The sequence below is a fragment of the Hemiscyllium ocellatum genome, chromosome 10, assembly GCF_020745735.1.
Source record: "Hemiscyllium ocellatum isolate sHemOce1 chromosome 10, sHemOce1.pat.X.cur, whole genome shotgun sequence".
NCBI lineage: Eukaryota > Metazoa > Chordata > Chondrichthyes > Orectolobiformes > Hemiscylliidae > Hemiscyllium > Hemiscyllium ocellatum.
Genome location: NC_083410.1, coordinates 52602208 through 52627235, shown reverse-complemented (window position 1 = coordinate 52627235; position 25028 = coordinate 52602208). Strand labels below are relative to the sequence as shown.

The 25028-nt window shown below is 38.5% G+C and overlaps 1 protein-coding gene across 3 annotated transcripts in view; it reads left to right on the top strand.

Annotated features, from left to right (window-relative positions):
* Positions 1 to 25028, top strand: part of LOC132819765 (neurexin-1-beta-like) — a 578863-nt gene that overhangs the window by 536675 nt on the left and 17160 nt on the right. For all 3 annotated transcript variants that reach the window (XM_060831501.1, XM_060831500.1, XM_060831499.1), the window contains one exon: positions 13085 to 13172. In XM_060831501.1, coding sequence (XP_060687484.1) covers positions 13085 to 13172 — 88 coding nt within the window. The remainder of the gene's footprint in view (positions 1 to 13084; positions 13173 to 25028) is intronic.

Here is a 25028-nt window from a genome sequence, read left to right as displayed (position 1 = left end):
CATCGACCCTGCTGAGCTTCTGGAGAATTTTACATGCTTTAATGAGATCAAATAACATTGATCTCATTACTGTTATTATTCTAAATGCTGGTGAAGATAAACCTTGTCTACTCAGTCATCCCTCAGACGAAATCCCCTCATCTCTTAAACCTTCATTACATTCCCTGAGCAATATGTACTTCCTTGGATCTATATCATTTTCTTTGTCAGTCTGCATTTCCAGCACTTCTTCTCTTTAAGTCTTCTTTTTTTTTCATCTCTTTGTTGCAGCTTCTTCTATTTCTTCATTTATCAAATTTTCTTAAAGTAGTTGGATTTAGTCCTCTTTAATGATAATGCAAGCTCACAATAACAAAGATACACTGAAAGAGAGAATAAACAACATAGTCCTTGGGCCAACCTCCACCTTTGTTCCTAAATAAACCTGTGCTATTTTTCCTGACCGTAAACCCCGTGCAGCTGCATCTCAAATGGAAATGTCCTGATAAAAGCATTTTAGTGTAAGGCAGCCGCTCCTGCCTCCCACATTGTGAGGTCAAAGTGTAACAAATATTTTGTAGTTTGACTTTGCACACTGCTTGTGAAATAACCCTGCAAAACCTGCCAAAACCCGATGAATCCCAAGGCCAGAAATGTAAGGGCACGTCTACAGAATTGTTCCAAATACTCAGTGTGCAGAATGAACAATTTTGAAGTCTTTCAGAGGACGGGATTTACAAAAGAAGGTTGCAGAGTTTTGATTAATTTTAATGCATTAAATTTGTCCTGTTGGAGTCAACAAAAGGACATCATTCTTTTAATAATTGATTGGCATCTTGTTAGTTTTAAGCTTTTTTAATAAAAATAATGGACGAATTTTGCAGCTCTGTTTAAATTATCAGGATTTTTTTCTCTGAAATTAATTAAATTCATTATGTGAAGCTTTGTGAGGTGGTTATAATGGTGTGATGTGAACATTCATATTAACTGAAATAACCTTGATTTTCTGTTTAAAAATCAGAATACCTTAAACCTTAGAGAACTTGAATAGATCATTGAATTTCATCATAGTTGTGATCAAATGCCATGATCAGATTATTTTTTCTGACAATGTATAATATTAATATTTATAACCAAACCTGTTGAAATATTCCACTGATTATCAATCCTGGAGTGTTTTTTTTTAAAGCGTACCTTATGTAAAACATATTTGTGTAGTTCCCATTGTGACCTACACCAGAAAATATGAATTCAGAAAATAAATATTTATTCAAGCTATCTCTCTGAACTAAGTGGCATTTATAACACTTCTTTAATGTAACAATATATTCCAAAAAACACCAAGATCTTTTTGGTTTTCAAAAGTCACACTAACATAGTACTAGTAAAGTTGGCTATAAATATTGTTTTGTTTCATGAGATAGATAGCCTGGCTGTGACATTTGGGCACGTTATAGTGAAAAGTCCCTTTCAATGCCAAAATTGGTAACTTGTAATTACATTTAATCAAGCTGTTTGAATGAGTTATGATACTCTGTGGCAGGTGGGACTTGAACCCAGACTATCAGAGTTAGGGACAATACCCTTGCACCATAATAATGCTTCCATCCCTAGATTTAGCAATCTCATCTTAGAAATTGCACCTTACCAAGCCCTGCAATCCTTCAGCTCTGTTAACAAGACTTTAAATGCAAAACAAAACAGACTCTTTGTGATTACTCGAGGTCAATTTTTATGATACAAACATCGCCACCACTCAATTTATATCACTGCATTGATTCCTCAATTTCAGCAGATTGATTTACACGTAATTCATTAACGCATACACGCATTTCTTTGTTGCTCCTTGCTTTTTGCAATCATTTTTATGGCACTGGAAAAATATATGCTGATTTTTTTTTTGGTAGCAGCAGCCAAAATATTCAGTGTTCAATATGTCTGTTTGAAAAGCAATAGTTTCTTTGCCAATTTATAGAATCCCCACAGTGCAGAAACAGGCCATCCAGTCGAACAAGTCCACACCGACCCACTGAATAACAACTCACCCAGATCCACTCCCCCAAGCCTATCACTCTACATTTCCTGGGACTAATGCACCTAACCTACATACCCCTGAAGACAATGGGCAGTTTAGCATGGCCAATTTACTTAACCTGCACATTTTTGGTTTGTGGGAGGAAACCAGAGCACCTGGAGGAGAAATACGCAGACATAGGGAGAATGTGCAAACTCCACACAGGCAATCGCCCAAGGCTGGAATCGAACTCGGGTCCCTGGTGCTGTGAGGCAGCAGTGCTAACTGCTGAGCCACAATGCCACTCCCAATTCAATAATATTTCAGTGGCAGCAGCAGCATAGCTAAGGTCCCCAGCTCCTTCCCCCTGCCACAGGCTGATGTCCCCACAGCACCCAGAGTGACCATCTATGATCCGCGACTAATCATAACACCATAAGAAATAGGAACAGAAATAGACCGTTTGACTCTTCGAACCTGTTCCACCATTCCGTAGGATTGTAGCTGGTCTGAAGTGAACTCCTCACATCCTCTTTCCTGCATTTTCCCCATAACCCTTGGTGCCCCTACTGATCAAGTATCTATCTATCTCAGCGTTAAATGTACACGCAGACTCTGCCCCACAGCTCTCTGTGGCAAGGAGTTCTGAAGAATCTCACCCTCAGAGAAGCAATTTCTTCTTATCTCAGTCTCAAATTATCTCCTCTTTAGGTCGTAGACACTGCTGTTGTGGGAAGACATCCTCTCAGCATTTACCCTGCCAAGTCCCTTAAAGAATCCTGTATGCCTCAATGAGATCACCTGGTTGCACTTGACCTTAGGACTGACCATAACCCAATCCCTGGAGTGCACTGGGGCTGGTGGAGGAATAGCAGGGCTGTTGTGAACAAATTCATTCAATTGGTTATCTGTAGTAGACAAATACTTTTGTGTATTACCATAAGACGTAACAGTAATTTTGTAATTAGTGGTCCTTCACCCACCCTTGCAGCTTTAAATTGTTTAATTAATTTCTGTATTTGAATTTACACTTTTTTATGTGAAGCTAAATTTTTTAAAAAATGTTCTTTTTGAGAAATGAAACCTATGACTTTCCTGTCGGTTGCGCATGACAGTAGATTTTTAGAATACCTGAATTCTCCCACGAACAAACCCTTACCTTTACAGTCTAATTTTATCTTCTGCCAGGTTTATTTGTCTACTTTCAGTTAATAGCAAGCTTCAATCTGCTCCTATACGGCAACAATATGTGCAAAGTAAAGTAATTTTGAACAGCCATCAAGATTTCCTCATCGATTAGCTTTGCAAGTTCAAGTCGATAAAGCATATGTGTAAAGTGTTCGTATCTTCCTTTCAGCAGTAAAAGATTTTGATGTCCCTTATGGTCTCGTTTTATGTTGACCATTTTGAGATATGATGGATCTCTTACTGGAAGCCTTTTGACATTTGAAGCAGTAAATATGTGCAAAACCTAAATTTAAAAGTATCTGGCAGTTTTGAATTTATTAATTGTTTGGAGTTGAAATATAAAATTGAAATTAAGTTCAGTTTTAACAGTTTGTCAACATCATTTGAATCTATGAAATGCTTGCCCAATTTTCTCTGCTTCGGAAATTTAAGGTTGGTGCAAGTGTTTGGGAATCACGTAATGATAAATGCGCACCACAGGAGATAACACATCAGTTGAGTTGGCTGTGCTGAATTGCCCATAGTGTTCAGGGATGTGTAGCTTTGGTGCATTAGTCAATGGTAAATATAAGGCATGGGGAATGGGTCTGGGTGGGTTACTCTTCGGAGCGTCGGTGCAGACTTGATGGGCCAAAGGGCCTGTTTCCACACTGCAGGGATTATATAATTTTAACATGGGCACATTTGCCAAGATTTATTTTGATTCTGGCAATGGTCCCAAGGTAAAGTCATTTAAATCCCATCCCAACTGATGTCCTCAAGAAATGCGTTTTCCCACTTCTTAGTTGGATTTATGTGAAGTTTCTCTGTCTGGCCAATGTTTGCTTTTGAGTAAGTTAAGGAAAAGAGCAAAGAAGTAGAACAAGGACCTATACTTCCCTTTGATAATTTGATCCAGGGAATACTTCACACCATACAACTATAGAAAATGTTAGCAGGAGTAGGCCATTCAGCCCTTTGAGCCTGCTCCGCCATTCACTAGGATCATGACTGATCATTCAACTCAATAGCCTGTCACTGCTTTTCTCCAATATCTTTAGCTCAAGTACCATGTCCAACTCTTCCTTGAATTCATACAATGTTTTGGCCTTGACTGTTTTCTCTGGTAGCAAATTCTACAGTCTCACTACTCATCTTCATCTTAGGCAGTTTACCTGGTATCCTTAGACTGCCACCCCAGTTCTGCACTCCTGCATCTAGCCTCTCTAGTCCAGTCAGAATTCTATAGGTATCTACGAGATCCCCTCTCCCTCTTCTGAACTCCAGCAAATATAGTCCTAACTGATTCAGCCTCTCCTCATACGTCAATCCTGCCACCGTAGGACTCTGTCTGGTAAAACTTGGATGAACACCCTCTATAGCAAGAACATCTTCCTCAGATAATGTGTCCAAATCTCCAGACAACATTTCAGGTGTGTTCTCACCAAGGCCCTGTTTCATTGCAGCAAGACATATCCACTAATAGTCTTGCTATAATAGCCAACATACCATTTGTCTTTTTTATTGCCTGCTGCACCTGCATGCTTACCTTTAGCAACTGGTGTACATGACACTCCAGTTTAATTGTATATTTCCTTCTCTTAGTTTATAGCCACTGAGATATTAATATGCTTTCCTGATTTTGCTATCACATTTATGCACATTATACTACACCTGCGATGCATTTGCCCACTCAGTCAACTTGTCCAAGCCACACTGAAGCATCTCTGCATCTTTCTCACAGCTGACCCTCTCACACAGCTTTAACATAAACATTCCATATTTAAAAGGGATTTCAGAGATTGTAGATAGCAGGACTTTTTAGACAATAAGTTTTCTTGTGAATATGAGCATGTTAAGACAAGAAATAATTCAGGTAAGAGAATGTGAATACTTTTACCAATAAAAATTAAGGAATATTTTGCAAGCCAGGTTCACCCTACCATTTATTTTACGTTAACTTTGCAATGTGTCCATAAGCTGCATTTGTGAGGGACAAAAGCACCCATACTGTGCAATTTTCAAATTTCTTTCACTGATCATTCTTACTGGAAGTACCAAAATTCAAATAATTTTTGGTGAATTTTGTACAATAGACACTGAATCTATTTCTCTTGCTTTTGTATTGAAGTTCTTGGAACTAATTTTGTGACATTCAGCAGTGAAAAGTCATTTCAACAAGTTTTACATTGATACTTGTTTGTTTTAGTTCCTGGAGACTGCCATTTATGATTTGTTCCCAACATTTATACCATTAAAGCAAACTCCCTTATCCTGTACCCAGTAGGAACTAGATTCCAGAAAATCAAGTCTTTCATGTCAGAAAAAAAATTATCTGTCACTGTATCTAATTTGATTAATTTACAGTGTGTTCAGGGAAGTTACATTTTAAGAAACTAAATATTTACCATGACAAAGAGTGTTTCATTGTAGTGAAAATACCACAGGAAATCCTTCCTCTGAATCTGGTCTTTCTCATTTTCTTGAGGTCAATCCACAGAACAAACAAGCATGGATTCTGAATACAGCTGGCCATTTAAATGTCAATGACAACTTGTCAAGAGTGAACACTCAAGAAGCTTGACACCATCCAGGGCACAACAGCTCACTTGATTTGCACGACCTCCACAACCACCAACTCATTCCACCCCTGACATCTATTAGCAGCTGTATGTACTATCTACAAGATGCACAGCAGAAATTCACCAAAGATCTTTAGACAGTACTTTCCAAACCCCGGACCACCTCTATCCAGAAGGACAAGGGCAGCAGAAACATGAGAACACCACCACCTGCAAGTTCCCCTCTAAGCCACTCACCACTAACTTCCCCTTTCTTCACTGTCACTCATTCAAAACCCTGAAATTCCCTTCCTGAGAGCATGTGGACTGCAATGTTCAAGAAGGCAGCTTACCACCATCTTCTCAAAGGAACTAAGGATGGACAATAAATGCTAACCAGCCAATAAAGCCCATATCCTATGATTGAATACAAATAAAATATTGCATGGGTTGAGATTGATCAGGCAATCAAGTAGCTGATGCTATAAAAATGTTTATTTTTCTGTCACCATGTCTAATTTGATATGTAGGGTTGAGGTAGAGTAAGGGAGTTTGTCAGGGGTTTGAAGTTTGTCAGTTTGAAGACTGGAGGAAGGTTTCATGTTTTCCTCATTTTGGAGAGGTGAGGTTCCTCATTTGATTAGTTCCAGGACACCATTGGCAGAGGTAAGACACCATTTTGGAGAGGTAAGGCACCCTTTGGAACTTTGCAAATCTATCCACACTGCTGTTAGGAAAGGAGATCGAAGACTTTGACGCAGCCACAGTAGAAGTACAGAATGATATGTGACTGGAGGGGAACCAGTGTGTGGTCATGTTACCGTGCTTTTGCTCCTTTGTCCATTTCGGTAGCAAGGTTGCAGCTTGGAAAATGCTATTGAAGCAACATTGTTGAGTAACTGATTTCCCAAATAACACTTTCAAAAATGATGTCTATTCATGGACTGCTCCAACAGCTTATAGTATGAAAATATTTGTTGACATAAGAGATTAAACATATCAGACACTTTTTTTTTTAAAAAAAGCTTACATGAATTATTTGTTTGCATAAAGTATTGAGCACGTGAGGAAAATGTTTATTTTCATAAGGAATTGGTTGATATCCAATAGTATTGGATGTGTTTTTGATCTAATGAGAGTATTTGTGTTCCAATGATAATATCAATAGAGTTATAATCCAGAAGTCATCCTGACAGAAAATAGAGTCATGCTCATGTTGGATAATAGATGAATTGTCATGGAGAGGAAAGGCCAGAGAGTGGTGAAAGCAGGATCTGAGTTAGCACTGAGTTGGCATAGGGCCAAAAAAGGGCAATGGAGATCATTGGTGCATATGGGATTGAGGCTGATGGGTAGACAGGCTTGGTTGGACGAAAGTAGAAGGGGTTATGAAGACAGGACAGGGCATTGGTTTACATAGACAGGCATGGAAAGTGACGGAATGAGGGCAGGAGGGATGCTTTATATTACGGTGTTTGGTTTTTAAATTTTGAACTGCACTGGAGCCCCAGTGCTTTCTGCGGAGTCCGTCTCAAGACTTACCTGCCTCTCTACTCTTCCCTGGCTGCCTGGCCCCAAATCCCAAATCGGTCCTAAATCCCAAACCAGCCCAACCCACCAGACTAAAAATGGGAAGAGTGGTGACCACCTTTTAAAGGTCAGGTTTACACTCTTGGGATTTCTCCCAACTGAGTGCACTTGATCCGGGAATGAAAACCAGGGCCATTGTTTCTTGATTCCATTCATTTCACATTTGAAACACAGCTACTTCTCTTTTCTTAAACACAGATATTAAGACAAATTTCTTTCATGAGTTGCTGTCTTTTCCTTTTTTTTATTTGATCAATGAAAATAAAAGCTATTGGAGGTTTGTTCATAACTCATTTTCTGTTCATATCACAGATTATTAATACTGAAGTGGAGTAATGAGGCTTGCCGGCTGTAACAAGGTTCCTGCTTACTTTTGAACTCTTTCTTGTCTAGCCATGCACTGGCTTTAATGTGAGGAGGTGATAAACACCAGGGAAAGTAAATCAAAGATCAAGATTGATTTATGTGACATATCTGAGGTTCCCTGTTCAACTATTTCAACAACCAGTCATACAGATCAGGTTCTTATACAGTAAATTAAATTGAAATTACACTGTGTTGGATGGAAAATTGCTCAGCTAATCTACTCCTTCAAAAAGAAATTTGTATTTTCTTTCTCTTCCCCATGTGAACTGCATTCCAATTTTTTTCCACACCTGACTGGTTTGTGCCTGAATTTTCAATATTACTTTGAGCTTTTGCTCTCCATTTTTATGTATTAACTTTGATGCACACAGAAAAGGTGGACTCAACACTTAGCGTTGTGTTCTGTTCCCTGTAGACACTGATAGAGTTCAAAGAGAAATTCAAGCTTCCAATTAATTGTTAAAAAGAAAGACTTAACATGATTATGCAATTTAAGTTATTTTACTGCAACAAATAATTTTTAAAATACCTATATATTATTACTAAACAATAAACATTCCTCTTTAATATTTCTCTCATTCTCTGTAGACTTCTACTGCTATAGGAAGCAGTTCTTTGGTCTGCCGATGAGTTCATGTTTCCCTGTTTTGCTGAGTAGTGATGTTGAATGACCTTCTCAAGTCAATTCCCCCAGTTTTTGGAGGGTTTCTCAAATCCACTGCCAACAATAAAGCTCTCTCTGATAATTCTTCTTTCCTCTCCGGCCATGCCAGGGTGAACCTTCCCTGATTCTTTTCGATGCTGTGGGTTGCATCGTTTTGACTAGAGATTGTCAAAAGACCTGCAGCATCTTCGCCAACCGTTTTCCCTTTCTCCTCTCTTTGATTATTCCTGAAGCCAGCATGTGTATATCCTGTTTGCAGAGCTGCCCTTGCCCTTTTTCCAAGGTGTGAAATTTCAGCCTGATAGGCATATTGTTGGGCAGAATTTGAAATTGTCACATAACCTCTTTCATTTTAATTTATATTTCAAGACACACTACAAAATATAATTTTATAACTCTCATAACTGCTGTTGTTTGATAAATATGCCTTTTTTTGATTCTTTCATTGCATTCTAGTTCTCTGCATGAAAGAAGTAAAGAATCCAACAGCATCTGCAATTTTGACCAAAAGTAGCTTCATTGTGCTCAGTTTTTGTTCGGTATACTATTGCTAACGAGACACACTCTTTGCCTCTTTTTAAAAAAATAGGAGAACTAGCTAGCATGTTTGGACATGGAGTTCAGAGCGCCTACTCTAGTTCACAGTCTTATGTTGAAAATTAAATTGTTTTGGAAGATCGTCTGCTTGCATTGAAAAACAGTTCAATTTGTTTCAGAAAATTTCTGATAAAATCAGCAGGTGACAGCATTAGGAAATGGCAACAAATATAACTCTTGAAAGACACAACTGGAGGTATTGGACCAGATTTTGCACTTTTCTTGAGACATATTTATGTATAAGATATCGGTGGGCATTTTGCACAGTAAGCCAAAAGGTATTCGGCAAAGCATCTGGGAACTTGGAAAGGCACTGTAGCTCAGTGGTTAGTGCTGCTTCCTCACAGTACCAGTGACTCAGGTTTGATTCCAGCCTCAGGCAGCTGTCTATGTGGAGTTTGCACATTCTCCCCATGTCTGTATGGGTTTCCTCCGGGTGCTTCAGTTTCCTCCCACAATCCAAAGATGTACAGGTTAGGTGGATTGTCAATGCTAAATTGCCCGGAGTGTCCAGGGATGTGAAGGCTTTGTGGATTAGTCATGAGGAATGCAAGGTTACAGGGATAGAATAGGAGGGTGCATCTGGGTGCGATGCTCTTTGGAGGGTTGGTGGACTCAATGGACTGAATGGCCTGCTTCTACACTGCAGGGATTCTATGATTCTGTGAGAATTAAACAAGCAACAATGCATTTCCTTAACCAAAGAGATTGAAAAATTATTAATGAACTACAGAGGCTGAACCAGGGAGTATCAGTTAGTATTGTTAATCCAATGTCAAATACTGTATAAGAAGCAAAGTATTGAGAGTGAAAGAAAAATAGAAGTGAGAGAAATAAAAACCTGTAATGTTTAAATCTCCAAAAATCATGAACATCTGAAGGAATTGATTTCTAAATTTGCATAAATTATTCTCTTTGAGGTAGTTTGCGAATAAATAAGAATTACCGCATTGTAGTACCTTTTTCCAGTTAATTTACATGTCCATGCAGTATTACACAAATTCATTACATTTTGTTTGTTTGTATGGTGGCTCAGATGGAGAAATGCTCTTTCAACATGCTTCTGAAGCAACTTCATTATGGACAAGAACTGGATTTTCACATTTAATTATACGTACATTTATCAGAAATTTTATTTGATTTTTTTTCCATTCATCCACGGGATGTGTGTGTTGCTGGCGGGTCAATATTTCCCAGCCCTAGTTATCCTTGAGAAGATGGTGATGAGCTGCCTTCTTGAACCATTGCGATCATCTGTTGTCGATAGGCCCACAATGCCATTAGGGAGAGAGTTCCATGATTTTGACTTCGTTACATGCAAGAAACAGCAGTATACTTCCAAGTCAGGATGGTGAGTGGATTTGAGGGGAACTTGCCAGTGGAATTATTTCCATATATCAACCGGTGGAAGTGGTGGATGGATTTGAAACTGCTATTTAAGGTGTCTTAGTAAATTTGTGCAGAACATCTTATGGAAGGTACAAAATGCTGCTACTCAGTATCAGTGGTGGAAGGACTGAATGTTTATGGATTTTGTGCCAATCAAGTGGGCTGCTTTGGCTTGATTAGTGTTAGGCTTCTCAGTAATGTTGAAGCTGGGGTCATTCAGGCAATTGGGGTTTATTCCACCACACTCACTTCGTGTGCATTGCAGATGGTGTTCAGGCTTTGGGGAGTCAGCAGATGAATTACTCGCTGTGGGATTCCTAACCTCTGACCTTCTCTTGGAACCTTTGTATCGGTATAGCTAGTCCAGTTTAAGTTCTGGTCAATTGAACCTGAAGATGTAATTGCTGGGGATTTAATGATGGTACTGCCGTTGAATTTAAGGGACAGTGTTTACATTGTCTCTTGTTGGGGAACAGCCTGGATATATACCTGAGGCGTTGTGAATGGTGCTGAACATTGTGTTATCATTAGTGAACATCCCCATTTCTGACCTTATAATGGAGGCAAGGTTTAATGAGAATTATTTGCTTCACTGCTATTTCTGCAGGAAAAGCTGGACTAAGATACATGATTGTAAAGGGGCTGGTTGGGTAGACCTGCGAAGTTGTTTCTGTTAGTCAGAGAATCTAAAACAGAGCCACCATATTAGAATTAGGGGCAATCATTTAGGATTGAATAGTGGCATAATTTCTTTGCTCAAAATGGGCAAATTGTCCAGGGTTTAAGGATTTGAGCTACAGGGAGGGGCTGAAAAGACTGGAGCTCTTTTACCTGGAGAGTCAGAGGCTGAGGGGTGACCTTTATAGAGGTTCACAAAATTATGAGGGGCACGGATAGGATAAATAAACCAAGTCTTTTCCCTGGAGTGGGGAAGTTCAGATCTAGAGGGCATAGGTTTAGGGTGAGAGGGGAAAGATATAAAAGGGACCTAAGGGGCAAATTTTTCACACAGAGGTGATACAGGTATGGAATGAGCTGTCAGAGGAACTGGTGGAGGCTGGTACAATTGCAGCATTTGAAAGGCATCTGGATGGATATATGAATAGGAAGGGTTTGGAGAGATATGGTCCAAGTGCTGACAAATGGGACTAGTTTAGGTTAGGATATCTGGTCATCATTGTCGAGTGGGACCAAAGGGTGTTTCCATGCTGTATATCTCTGTGACTCCATGATTCTATGATTCAGGGAAACAGCTCACTACCACCTTCTCAAGGGCAACTAGGCTCAGGCAATAAATGCTGGCCAGCCAGCGATGCCCACATCCCACAAACGAATTATAAAAATCACTAACGATATCTAAAGCCATGATAATTAGGTGTTTGACTCCTCAGGAAACTAAGGTATATAGGGAAAAGATGTTAAAGTGAATTTGAAGTCTGAGATCAGCCATTATGATATATCACATGCATATGCTCCTATTTCTTTTGGCCCAGTAAGTCAGGATCTACGGCCTGAATATTCACTCCTGAATCAGGAGTCAAAATATTCCAAGTTGATTGGAAATTGTGCTGCTGGAATGCTTGCACAAACCCTATATGGGACCATCTGTGTTTATTTTTCAAGCTCAAAATTTCTTGATTTCAAGTGTAGATCCAGATATTTGTTTACACCATACATGGCTAATTGGCCTCACAGTGAGCAGTTTGATTTCGCATAAACAACCTCCACAACACTCATTCTTAATTCCTGAGTCACTTGCAATTTACAAATAAAAGCAGAAAGTGCTGGAGAAACTCAGCAGGTCTGGCTGCATCTGCAGAAAGAGGAAAAGAGGTAATATGGAGTCCAGAGACCTTCTGTCAGAATTGAAAGCAACTGGGAAAACAGGTATTTATGTGATTGACAGGGGATTGGATAATGGAAGGAGTGAACAGAATACATGGAGACAGTGCCAGGAGAGGGGAAGAGAGAGAAGTAAAAGGAGAAACAAACAAAAGAATTGTTGGTGAAAAGCTGAGAGGGAAATAAATGCTGGATAGGATACTAATGAGAACTGTGAATGGTGGAAAATGAGTTGGCAGTGCTGGGATCCACCTATACAAATTTGGGGGTGTGCTGGTGGGTTACAAACATGGAGGAGGTTCTTCGATTTCCAAAATTATTAAACTCAGTATTGAGTCCTGAAGGCTAAGGTACCTAGATGGAAATTTACAAATGTTTGCTTCTTACACCAAATGCTTTAACATAATGTAGACTGAATGAGCTTTCAATGGAGCTCCCTTTTGAAACCACATTACAGCCAGAATTTAGTTTTGAGATTCTTCCCTGTATTGGAAAATAGAGCATATATTCCGCATTCTAATCTCTCTTTGACCTGCCATTAGAGAAAGATATATTTCTGCTGCTGAACATTACAACTGTCTGTAAGCTTTCTGAAATGCTTGTTTTTATGTTTATCATCATTGCTTGAGAAATCTTCAGCACTGACAATGGTTTTTTGCACACTGGAGGTTCTGAGCGCTTTAGCAGCACTTAAGTGAAAGAGGAAATAATTATTTGAATTTAACTCAAATATAGCATTTGATTGTGTTGAAATAAGAGTAATGACATTTTAAAATATTGACTGAATCACAATACAAATTTTGAAAATGTTTTCAAATATAAGTAATCTGATGTTTTTAACTGCTATCTATTCTAAATAATTGGTAATATTTGGAACAAAAAGGCGCTAATTTTAGCTCTCTTTTTACACCACAGAGCACAGATGATCTATTGGTTGCTTCTGCTGAATGTCCTAGTGATGATGAGGACATTGATGAATGTGAGCCAAGCTCTGGTGGTTTAGGTGAGTCCATTTTTATTACTTTCTACTCTGTGTTTCTGTAACTGCATGCTTTGTCTGTCTGCTTAATCAATGGAAGGGGTTTCATTGTTTGGTCACTGTAGGTGTTAAAGGGCTTAGTGTAGGTCTGTAAACAGGGAGACTTACTGAGTTGTATCATCAAATCTAAGAAAAAAAATGTGAGACCTCAGCCAATATTGTTATGGATAGTCATCACTTTGACAGCCACTGAGTTGAAGATGAGGTGAGATGTAAGGTAGATTTTAAACAAAGTCTATTTACTTTGCAAGCAATATCTATTTAAACAGCACATTAAAGCAAACAGTGTACAGAGGCTTTTTAAGCAGTGTTTTTGTGAAACAGCAAACAAACTCATGAGCAAAACTGTAGCCACTTAGCTTGATTTTAAATAAGTGAAAGTGGAATACTAAAGTGGAATAATTTAAAGATAGTTACAAGTTACAATTGATTATTTCTGTACAACATTGCAGTGAGTGCAGTGCACTTGCATACAAATTGAGTATAAAATAAATCCCAATCATTAAAAGCAGTGTAGTCTCTAGGCTTATTACCCAATCATCTCCATTCCAGCTGGGAATAGTGACATTGCCATAACAGCCAACATATCCATACATTCAAAGGCCCAGCTAAGTAAATTTACAGGAGATAGGCATGAACAAACTCTTACATTTATGAATCAAGGTGGAACAAATGATACAACACATTCAAACATGCATACCCTTTGCTTTACACGTATGCAAACATTCTGAGACTTACACGTCCATTTTTACAGACACCTTGCTATGGATGCAGATACAAAAATGCACTCAGACATCCAAATAAATATTTAAGGACCCATTTTGTATCTATACACATACTCAGACATTTCACAAGCCTGGGATTATGTTCATATTTTCAGGTCAGATTCACAAGCCAATGAATAGAAATAAATGTGCACACTGTGCACTTTAACCTGCAGAGCAGACAATAATACCAAGCAAAATTCCTGTGGCTAATGGCACATATTTCATTGAAAATCAGGTCAGTATAGAAATTATTGCAGAGATTCTGTATAGCTTTTTGTAAAGCTGGTAACATTTCCATTTTTGCTTTAGTCTCAGTGAATGATTTATATTCACTCAGTGGAAAGTTTTCAGGGAATATGCTAAATCCGTTTGTCCCTTGGGCTGATCTGTCAGGAACACAATCACTGGGAACTGCTCACACTGTCACATTAAAACTGTAGCAAAGATGATTTTGTCCCCTTGGTCTAAATTATTTTTCACATTATTTTACCTGTTAGTTTCTCCCAAAGATGCCTTTCAAATAAAATGCATTGCAGTTAGTTCCTTCTTTTTTCATTAGCTCAATGCCAGTAGCATGCATAGTCGCCAAGTGTGGCCTGACCGGCTGTGCTTTTCTTGCGCCACACTTTTTGACTCTGATATCCAGCATCAGCAGTCCTCACTTTCTTGCCAGTAGCATACATAGTTTCACAATGTAGTAGTTAGCTGTACAGTTCATTGCTTTTGCCTTTCCCAATTCCACTTTTAATCCAGATACCACGAAGTTTGCACCTGTAACAATGGGAGATTCCCCCTACAGTATTTCTCCATCGGAAAGCAATTATCTATCCTGGCATGGATTGGCAATTTACTACACAGGTCAAGGAGGTGAATCCTATCATTCTGTGAAATAGAGTGTTGGTATATCATTAGACAACAATTGTGATTTTCTTTCAACTTTGTAAAGCTCTGTTGGAGCACTTCAAAATAAATGAAAGGTCTAAGACGGTTGGGGTGAAATTTGTATTGGACATCAGCAAAACATGGGCAATCAACAATCCTTTCTACACATACCCAACATTTTATTTCAATTGAAATATAAATGAATTTCATGCAGGGTGTAAAATGAGCTTTCACTATCCATGATGACTTTTATTTGTCATTGACTCATACGGTCACTTAGGTTTAACAGAACAGAAGGCAACCATTCAGCCCATTGAGTGAATGGTTCTCTCGAGAGCAGTTGAGTCACTCTCATTCTTTTACTCTGTCCATGTAATCCTGCAAGCTTATTTCCCTTCAGAGCCCATTCAATGAAATCATTAGTCATCTCTACTTCCATCACTCTCAAAGGCAGCAAATTCCAGGACACTTGTTGCCTAAAAAAAAATTATTTCTCACAACCATTGTCCATCTATTTCCCAATCTTTAAATTTGTACCTCTTATTCCTTATTCCATCAGCGTGTCTTTGTCTACATCATAATCTTATACACCTCGATCCAATGGGAAGTGGTGGCATGGTGACTCGTGACTAATGATCTAATGCCAAGCTAATGTTATGGAGAGATTGATTTGCATCTCTCCTTGGCAAATGGTGCAGTTTGCATTTATTAAAAATCTTGGATTAAAAAAAAGTTTAATGGTGCCTATGTACTTACTGTCGATTTTCATAAAAATAAAAATTTAGTTCACAAGTATGCTGTAAGAGGGGGAGAACTGCTTACACTTTACTCTAGAACAACAAAAATATGGGTGACTCTGAATTGTCTTCTGAGAAATTAGAGATGAGCAATAACTGCTAGCCTGGCCATCAGCATCTTCATCCTATGGTCAAATTTTTAACAATCACTCCTCAATCTTCTTTGTCTTCGAAGAAGAACAAACCAGCTTCTTCAACCTAATATTGTAGCTAAAATCTCCCATCCCTGAAACTATTCTGGAAAGTTTTGTCTGAAGTGTAGTGGTGAGATGTGGTGCAATAATCCAGTTGTTGGTAACCAGAACTTTATAAACGTTCAGCATAACTTTCCTCCTTTTGTTCTCAATACTTATACTTACAAAGCTCAAGACCTTATATACTTTGCTAACTACTCTAACAAAATGTTCTACCACTATCAAGGATTAGCACACATGGTCTCCAAAGTCCCTTTGAGCCCACAAACTCGTTGGTAATGTGGCATTTAATCTGTATTGAGTCTTATTTCTTCTGCCAAATGCATTATCTCACTTTTTGTTGTTAGATTCTCTCTGCCTCTTTTGCTCACCTATGACTTTTTACAGTTGATTTGTTTTGTTCTCATTGTTTGCCACAGCACCACACTTGGTAGTATCAGATCATTTAAAATGTCTATCTATATTTCAATATCAAAGTTGCATGCATATGTTTCTAATTACACCAGGGCATATGGGAATGTAACAATGAAGTCGATGATGAGACATTATTCAAAATGGCTGTGCAGTCTCACTGGCCTACTCGTGCTCCTATGTTGCTATCCAAAATGACAGTGGTCCTATCACTTCTCCACTACACCACTTCCAATCTGAAAAACAATGCTATTTTATGTCATAGAACCATTCATGAAATCCAGCTGGCATTACCCCTCCAACTCTATGATCTTAATCATGTGTCCTGAAATGAATTCTGTACATCTAGTTGCCTCATCATTCACTATAATCACGTTGTGGAAAATTCCTCATGTTATTTCTGGAAACTCACACTTGCAATGAATTTTTTAGTAAGTTTTTTGACTACTATCCTTAATTTTCTGTCCACCTTCTTGAAGGTCCTGACTGTTGTCTTGGTTAGAGTTTCACAGTTGAGAGGACACCCTCTCGTACCTCGTAAACTTGCTTCATGTGGGAGCATGGATTGTGAGCTTTACAGTACTATTCTTGCACAGTAAGTTATGACAGTCAATGGTGATTATGCCCTCACACTTGCCCTGAAAAGAACATTTTTCTAAGACACCATGAGGCCAGGATAGTGTCATGGTTTGTTGGTCCTTAATCTTCTTTCAGTAGGGACATTGGGACAATTTGCAACATTCAAACTGCTGCTCTGTCTGGCCTCAACTCACAAATAAAAGAGCTACAATGAAGCATTCAATGTCTACTCTCAAGAATAAGTGAAGAAAAATGTACTGTGAAGTAATTTCTTGCAAAATAATGATCGTGGCATTGTAATACCTCATTGTACTATAACTACTGTTAGAATGGAATTAACAACATGGAATTTGGGGACAGGAAATGAATCTTGAATGATTTTACTTCAAATGATCAACTGTAAACAGGCCTAGTAGCTTGGCCAAGAGTAAAACTAAATTTAAGAAAGTAAAGGGCTTTTGTTTTCTGAAGTCACTGTCAATAAATGCACGACATATTATTAAATTGAAACATACTCATGCTGTGCTAAGTCAGATAATTTGGGGACAAACATAGATGATGTAACTTGGGAACTAATGAGGAAGGCAAATCAACTGATGTTTGCACTTCTGATTGCTGTTGAATAATTGTTGTTGGTGAGTTCAGGTGTGGAGGTATCCATGCAGCATGGGTCACACCTGGGGATGACATTTGCATGATCTAATATCTATCTGACGCAAAGAGTAGAATTTTCATCTTGATATGGGGTGAGAATGGAGATTTACACCACCTATGGCATTCAAGTTTGCCAGCACTCTCCTGTCCCTGAGCCAGTTATCCAGAGACAAGATCAGGAAGGAACGGCCAGCTATCTCTAAGTGGTGAGTCACCAAAGGTAAGTTAAAGACCAAATCAAGCCAATTATCAGTGGATGACCAGAATCTTCCAGTTAGACAAAAAAAACTTGATGCTACCTCCAGGTTTTCGAGGTCTTCCTCACCCATGTGACCGTAGCCACAGCCACTGGTCTCCCTTTGGAAGAGTTCTGCTGTGGTGGTTGGGCATCGTTACTATTTTGAATTTTTGGAAGATGTTGAGAGGGCACCTCCGCATAGAGATGCTCCCCTCCCTCCCTTACCTGCAGTAACCCTCCTGTCTACCCATTCTGCATAATTGGGTGGGGAATTTGTCATCTCGCCACCAATTAGCCAATAATGGAAATTCCAGGCCCCTAGTTTGACCCCAGCATTGGAGTTCTGATCCAAAACACAAACCCTTACCCTAACTGTCAGAATCAAATGCGAATGTTGTCTATGTGAATCAAATCCTACAAGATTTTTGGAACGTTTATCATGCATTAATTAATCCTTCAGGAGTGGAGGACAAATGTGGAGAGAAGGCACAATAGAATTAAAGGAGAAATTATTTTTAAGTTATCAGTTAACAATAAACTTGACTTATTAAGTCCCCCTAAGTTGTGCATTCACTGACAAAGGCATTGTAATAATGCATATTGTCCATATAATAAAACCAGAGTACAACCTTGAAAAATAACACAAATATTGAAAAATCTGAAGTGAGAGAAAGGATATGGAGTGTGGCAACTTTATGATAAAGTCACAACGCCATGGGGACACACATTCAGTGCATTATTTCTGTATCACTGCTTTAGAAAATTGCAAAAACAAATCATTTTTTTGTGCCTTTAACATTTAATTGCTTGTTTGTCAAAAATAAAGTATTTATTGTTTTCTGAGAAATATTTATGAAGTGTTTATCACAGCTTGTTGCAGAGGAATTCCATTTCACCATCTACTTCTGCATCAGTTGAAATAATTCTTTACCACTTCTGACTGCCAAGTGTAATCGCCAACCCAGTGTGCTATTTTATATATGTAGATGGATGCAGTAATGTTGGCTCTAAACTATAAACTACAGTCAACATTTCAATATTAAAACACTCCTTGGAGTTTTTTTTCTTTTGTGTACACTTCCAATCACTTCCCAGGCATGGAAAAGAGGGAGAACATAGATTATTTTTACCATCGACCTGATTATAAAAGGAGTTGGTTTTTCTTTTTTTTATTGTTGCAGTTTTAAAAAAAGTGTTTCCCCAAACCTTGTTTGTGAAATCCAATTTTAAAATGACCGACAGGAAATTCTTTCGGGTTAAAGAAAGTAGGATTTATTGCTGCACTCTAACAAAAAACTCGGGAATGGTTCACAACCCACATTCTCACATGCATGCATCCAGGTCAGAGAGAAAAGATAAAGGAAAAGAGAAGAGTTACACATGACCAAATTACTTTTAAAATACCTGATTTCAGAATTCTTTCACATGACTTAGAGAGTCCAGTGGGTTAATGTCCAGTGAAAGTTGTTTAAGTTCTCTGGAAGAGAAGTTGTCTCTGCAGGAGTTTGGGCACAGTTAAACTGCTAGTAAAGGTGCAGAAGATGTAAATTGGTGTTTGGTTCACTTTCCTAGTGAAACAGAGGATTATTATCAGAACTCCAATTTTTCAGAAAGATTGAGAACAGAGGTAGGTTTTACCCAAGCCTAGAGTTGCTAACCCTTCTGATATTTGCCCAACAGGTTTATTCGGAAGTACTAGCTTTTGGAGCACTGCTCCTTCATCAGGTGACAACCATCTGATGAAGAAGCAGCGCTCCAAAAGCTCATGCTTCCGAATGAACCTGTTGGACTATAACCTGGTGTTGTGTGATTTTTAATTTTTTACACCCCAGTCCAACACCGGCATCTCCAAAACATCTTCTGGTATTATCTGATTGATGAAATACAGGAAAAAAACTGAATTATTAAGAACAGTTTGAACAAACTAATAGTTTCAGTCATGGCTCTGGAGCTTCCAATTTAGCCAGTCAGCTAATGTGGTTTATTTTGATGTCCTGTCCAAAACCGATTGTACTTTACGGCTGATAACTTTAATGTTATCAACACCAGGCCGAGCTGTAATGAGTTTCTGTACTCTCCTTTGTTCAGAGCTGGCTGAGGTAGACATCACGTCTACTGTTCCTTTGTTTTGGCTTGGCTGGAATGTGTATATACAAAAAGCTTTATGTTTCAGAGGATGATGTGCAAGCTTTTGCCCTCTGGTTACAGCTGATTAAAAACTTTATCAGAAATTGTGTTCAACTAGCATCATTTGATCAGATGCATTCATATGTCAGTCCCAAAAAGTGTCAATTTTTAAAGAATGTTTGAGCAAGAGAAATAATTTAAGAAAAGACAATTTAGGATCTCTCGCATTCTGGCCATTGTGCATTATATTAACCCTTTTTCCCATTCCCTGGTGAAAATATTTGCAGTCATTAGCATCTGTTTCAATTGTTTGCGTACCTAGTCTCAGAAATTCCCATGATCACAGAATTCTTATAATTCAGGAGGTCATTCAGTCCATTATGTCTATATTAGCTCTCCAAATGAGCACTATGACTTATGCTAGTCTCCAGCTTGATCTCCAAAACCTTGCACGTAGTTGCAATAGAAATAATTATCTGATACCCTTTTGAATTCCTCCAGTCTTCATCATGTTTCCAGACAGTGGATTCCAGACCCTTGCTACAATTTCTTTTCACATTGCATTTGTGTATTTTACAAATTACTTTAAATCTCTCCCTTTTACTCTCAATTCCTTTACAAGCAGGAATAGCTTTTGTCCATATATTACATCCAGATGTCACATGGTTTTGAAAACTTGTATCAACTCTTCCCTTAGCCTTCTCCTCTCTGAGGACAACAGTCCCAATCTATCTGAAGTTTTTCATCCCTGTAAACAATTTTTATAAATCTCTTTTGCACTCTCTCCAATGCATGCACTTCTATCCTGTAGTGTGGCACCAAGAACCATACACAATACTTCAACTGAGACCTAACCCGTGTCTTATACAATTCAGCATAACCACCATGCCCCTGTATCTAGAGAATAGAATGCTATATACTCACAATTTGAAAAACTTCAAAGATTTATATCATTCACAAACCTTGACATGCTCCATATACAATAAGTTTAGATCATTACTTGATATCACCAGAAGCACGGGTTTCAGTACCAGCCCCTGGGGTACGCCAATCAAACCTCGTTCTGCCGAAAAGTAACCATTACCCGCTTTATCCATTACTCAGCTAATTTTGGATCCTTGTAACTCCTGTTTCTTTTATTCCACAATCTTAAACTGTTCACTTAAGTCTTTTATGTGGCACTTCTCAAATGCATTTTGAAAATTCACATACTCCACCTCAACAACCTTACGCTGGTTAACTCTCTCTCTTCCCTCTTCTAGAAAGTCCAACTTCAAGTTAGTTAATTATGGTAGTTTAACTTAACCCACATTTGACAGTGTGACCATCAATTCTGTTTGGAATGAACAGATTTTCCATGCTGGAATTGTTATTTGTTCTACTGGTAAAGACTGCATTATAACTGTCCAGAGAATGCATCTGAAATAGGCATTAGACCTGTACGTTTACATGTTTCAGGAAACCTTGCCACCATTGGAATGCAACATTCAAGATAACGGGTATTTGTGTGACCTAACCAGCACTCTTTAAGGTGTGCTGTGGATAGGACTTTAGATTTAATAGTGGGAGAGTGAGTTCAGTTACCTGGAAAATGTTGAAGGTGGTGGGGGGGGTTGGGGGGAGGGGAGAGAGCTGGTGGGCTCAGCAGAGGTTGTTAAAGTTTCCAGAACAAGTACTAGGATAGAGAGTATGGGTAAGTCAGGAATCTAAGAGGAGTAGCTGTGAGAAGGGAGACGGCCATTGCAGGATTGATGGTGTTCTATTGAAATGCGTGCACTATACAGAACAAGGTAAATGAGTTTACTGCACAGAATGAAATTGGCAGGTACAATATTGTGGATATCACAGAAATGTGGTTGCAAGGGGATCATAGCTGAGAATTAAACTAAGGGTACGCATTCCAGCGAAAGGACAGGCAGATGGGCAGAGGGAGTGGGGTTGCCTTGTTAGTAAGAAATGAAATTAAAGCTGTAGTAAGAAACAATATAGAGTCAGAAGGCATAGAATCTGTGTGGATGGAGTTGAGGAACAACAAAGGAATGGTGGAGAAGCAATGACAGGGGTTTCGGGGAATAATTTGGGAGACACAGCAGAAATTCATCCCAAGAAGAAACATACAATGCATGTGAGACTAAGACCCAAGGGCACCGCCTCAGAGTGAAGGGTCAACCCTATAGTACTGGAATGAGGAGGAATTTCTTCAGCCAGAGGCTGGTGAATCTGTGGAACTCATTGCCACAAAAGGCTGCGATGGCCAAGTCATTGAGTGTATTTAGGACAAAAACGGACTAGTTCTTGATTGGTAAGACGAATCAAGGATTACAGGGGAAAGGCAGCAGAATAGAGTTGAGAAACCTCTCAGCCATGATCAAACAGATTCAATGGGCCAAATGGCCTAATTCTGTTCCTATGTTTTATGAGCATATGAGTGATCCTCCTGGCTCCATGCCAATCCTCATTAATATTTCTGGGCTCTGCTCACCCATCATCCTATTTCTCCTATCTTCATCCACTTGCTCTGTCTACACCACCGCTCTCCATCTTCCTCCTGCCCAGAGATTGAAGGTCACAGCTGGCACCATAGTTTCCTTAGTCATTTCAACAAAGATGTTGTCAGTGAGCAACTGGGCATCTGCAGCAGGTTTCATTTAAATTAATTTTAAAATGGAGTTTGGGCCTAACTATTCACCAATTAATTTATTTTTCCAATTCACACTGGCAGGCTAATGCAGTTCAATTTCACCAACTTATTTTAAATTTTATATTTTATCTAAGACTATATTTAGAAAACAACTATGTTTTATTTCTGAAAATATTATAATGCAGGTTCTCAAATGTGTAACACTATTATGCTAGGTAATTACAAATTCCAAAATTGTTGTGGCGTACTTAACGAATCGTGCAGAGTTAATAAGTTTTGGAGGTGCAATTATAATTCCCATGGAGTGATGTGGAGCTTATTGTAAATTTTAAATGAAATTCATTATCCAGACGTTGTACACACCATCTTACCTGATTCAATTTAATAATTAGAATAATTATCGAAAAGGAAAGTTTTTGAAAAAAAAATTAACTTTCTTCATTAATTAAGACAAAACTATAAAAAACAATTGTGGGCAAAACACAGAGCCACTATGTATGCTTTGAGACTCTATGCTATAGAATTGGATAACAATCTAAAGAACCATAAAACATTTTGAAGTTGAGTCTGCATCAGAATGGTTAGCTTTTCTCCCCCCAGTGCTGCTTGATTTTCTTTGGGTGGAATTATGTGAGTGAACTGACAGTTTGAAGACCTAATTTATTGTAGAAACCTCTCGAAGAATTGTAACCACATGCAAAATCAAGTACTTACAAATGACGTTACAGAACTGCAACATACATCCACTGTCATGGAATCAGGGTAGATTACATCAAACATTCAGCATTGTCAGCTTAAATCATGTCTGTAGTTAGACATATGTGAACCATGTGTTTCCACTTTCTCTTGTCTCTAAAATCCATCTATCTGTCAAATATATTTGGCAGGAGCCTAGAGCAACTTAAAAGTGGCAGGTCACAATATACCCACAACTCCTCAAGTGAAACCAGGTACTTCACAAACACAAATGCTCAGTGAATTCAGTGCTTTATTAATCTTGAGCAAGCCCAAGCTCCTGAGAAGAAATTGCCTTCAAAGCCTTGATCTAGTAGCCAATAGAGCATCCAATGTGCAGAGCTGCCAGTGGTGTGCAAATATTAATTAATTAGTATTGTATCAATTATGCCATGACCTAATTCAAATATTTTATTTTGATTTAACACACACGAAAAAGCAAGGGAAAGTTGAAACAATCTGTTCGTTAGCTGATGACCTCCGTGTTTTAGTTCTTTTACCTTCAGCTACATCCTACATTGGGAGAAGTGACTCGTTATGTTTTTTTTTGTCTTTCTTTGTGCTGTCAGGCGCTAGTGTTTTTGAGTGCACTGATCTATAAGGGCAGAAAGCCAGAGGGTACATATGTGTCTCTCAGTCTTTACATAATCATGATCAGCAACCTTATTCCAGTGACAAGATTGTAATCCCACATTTTTATGAACCTATAATTCAATCCTGGGGTTGTTTATATCATAGGATAAAATTTGAAGACTATTCAAATAACTAGTTGACTGTATCCATTAATATAAAACACATTCAAACACACATTATGGCATTTAATTATAATTATAGTCTGACACAACCAGCCATAACCACATTTTGAACTTATTCTATTCAAGCTGTTTTAGATGTGATGGATTAATTAATACTATGGGAGAATCAATATTCAACATTCTCCGACTGCTCACAACTATAAACATCACTGATCTATCAGATCACTGGTTCTTTCTGCTACCTTGAAATAAATGGCAGTCTCTTCTGACAAGAGGCTGTTCCATGCCAGGCGACAGAGTGGATCTGTCTGAACGTAATTTCCACAGCTGCTAGCTGTTTGAAATGAAATAATAAATTATTAGATGTTTGAGGATAGCATATTTAAAATTCACAGAGATATCTAGTCTTGCCTTTCAGCAATGCTTTCATTTCACTTGGCTAGTTGATTGGCCACAGACCATAGATGCAGACTGTGGCAATATGATGCAACCAGAGGCTTTCCTGTACTATATTAATGAAATGGAATCATTCAATCCATTTTTCATTGTTGTCAAAATTTATTGCGCAACTGGATAACATAGGTTTTAAAATTAACTGGTATGAGCCCTGAAATGTAGCTCATGTGAGTCTTTCCCTTTAAGTTGAAATTTATTCACACATTAAAAATTCTGCTTTGGTTATTTCACCATGTTAATATTTTACATTCAAATTAAAAAACACAATATAGCATAATATTAACACATTATAAAACAGATGAAGCTTCATGGTGGTATTAGATTAGATTAGACTTACAGTGTGGAAACAGGCCCTTCGGCCCAACAAGTCCACACCGACCCGCAACCCACCCATACCCCTACATTTACCCCTTACCTAACACTACGGGCAATTTAGCATGGCCAATTCACCTGACCCGCACATCTTTGGACTGTGGGAGGAAACCGGAGCACCCAGAGGAAACCCACGCAGACACAGGGAGAATGTGCAAACTCCACACAGTCTGTCGCCTGAGTCGGGAATTGAACCCGGGTCTCAGGCGCTG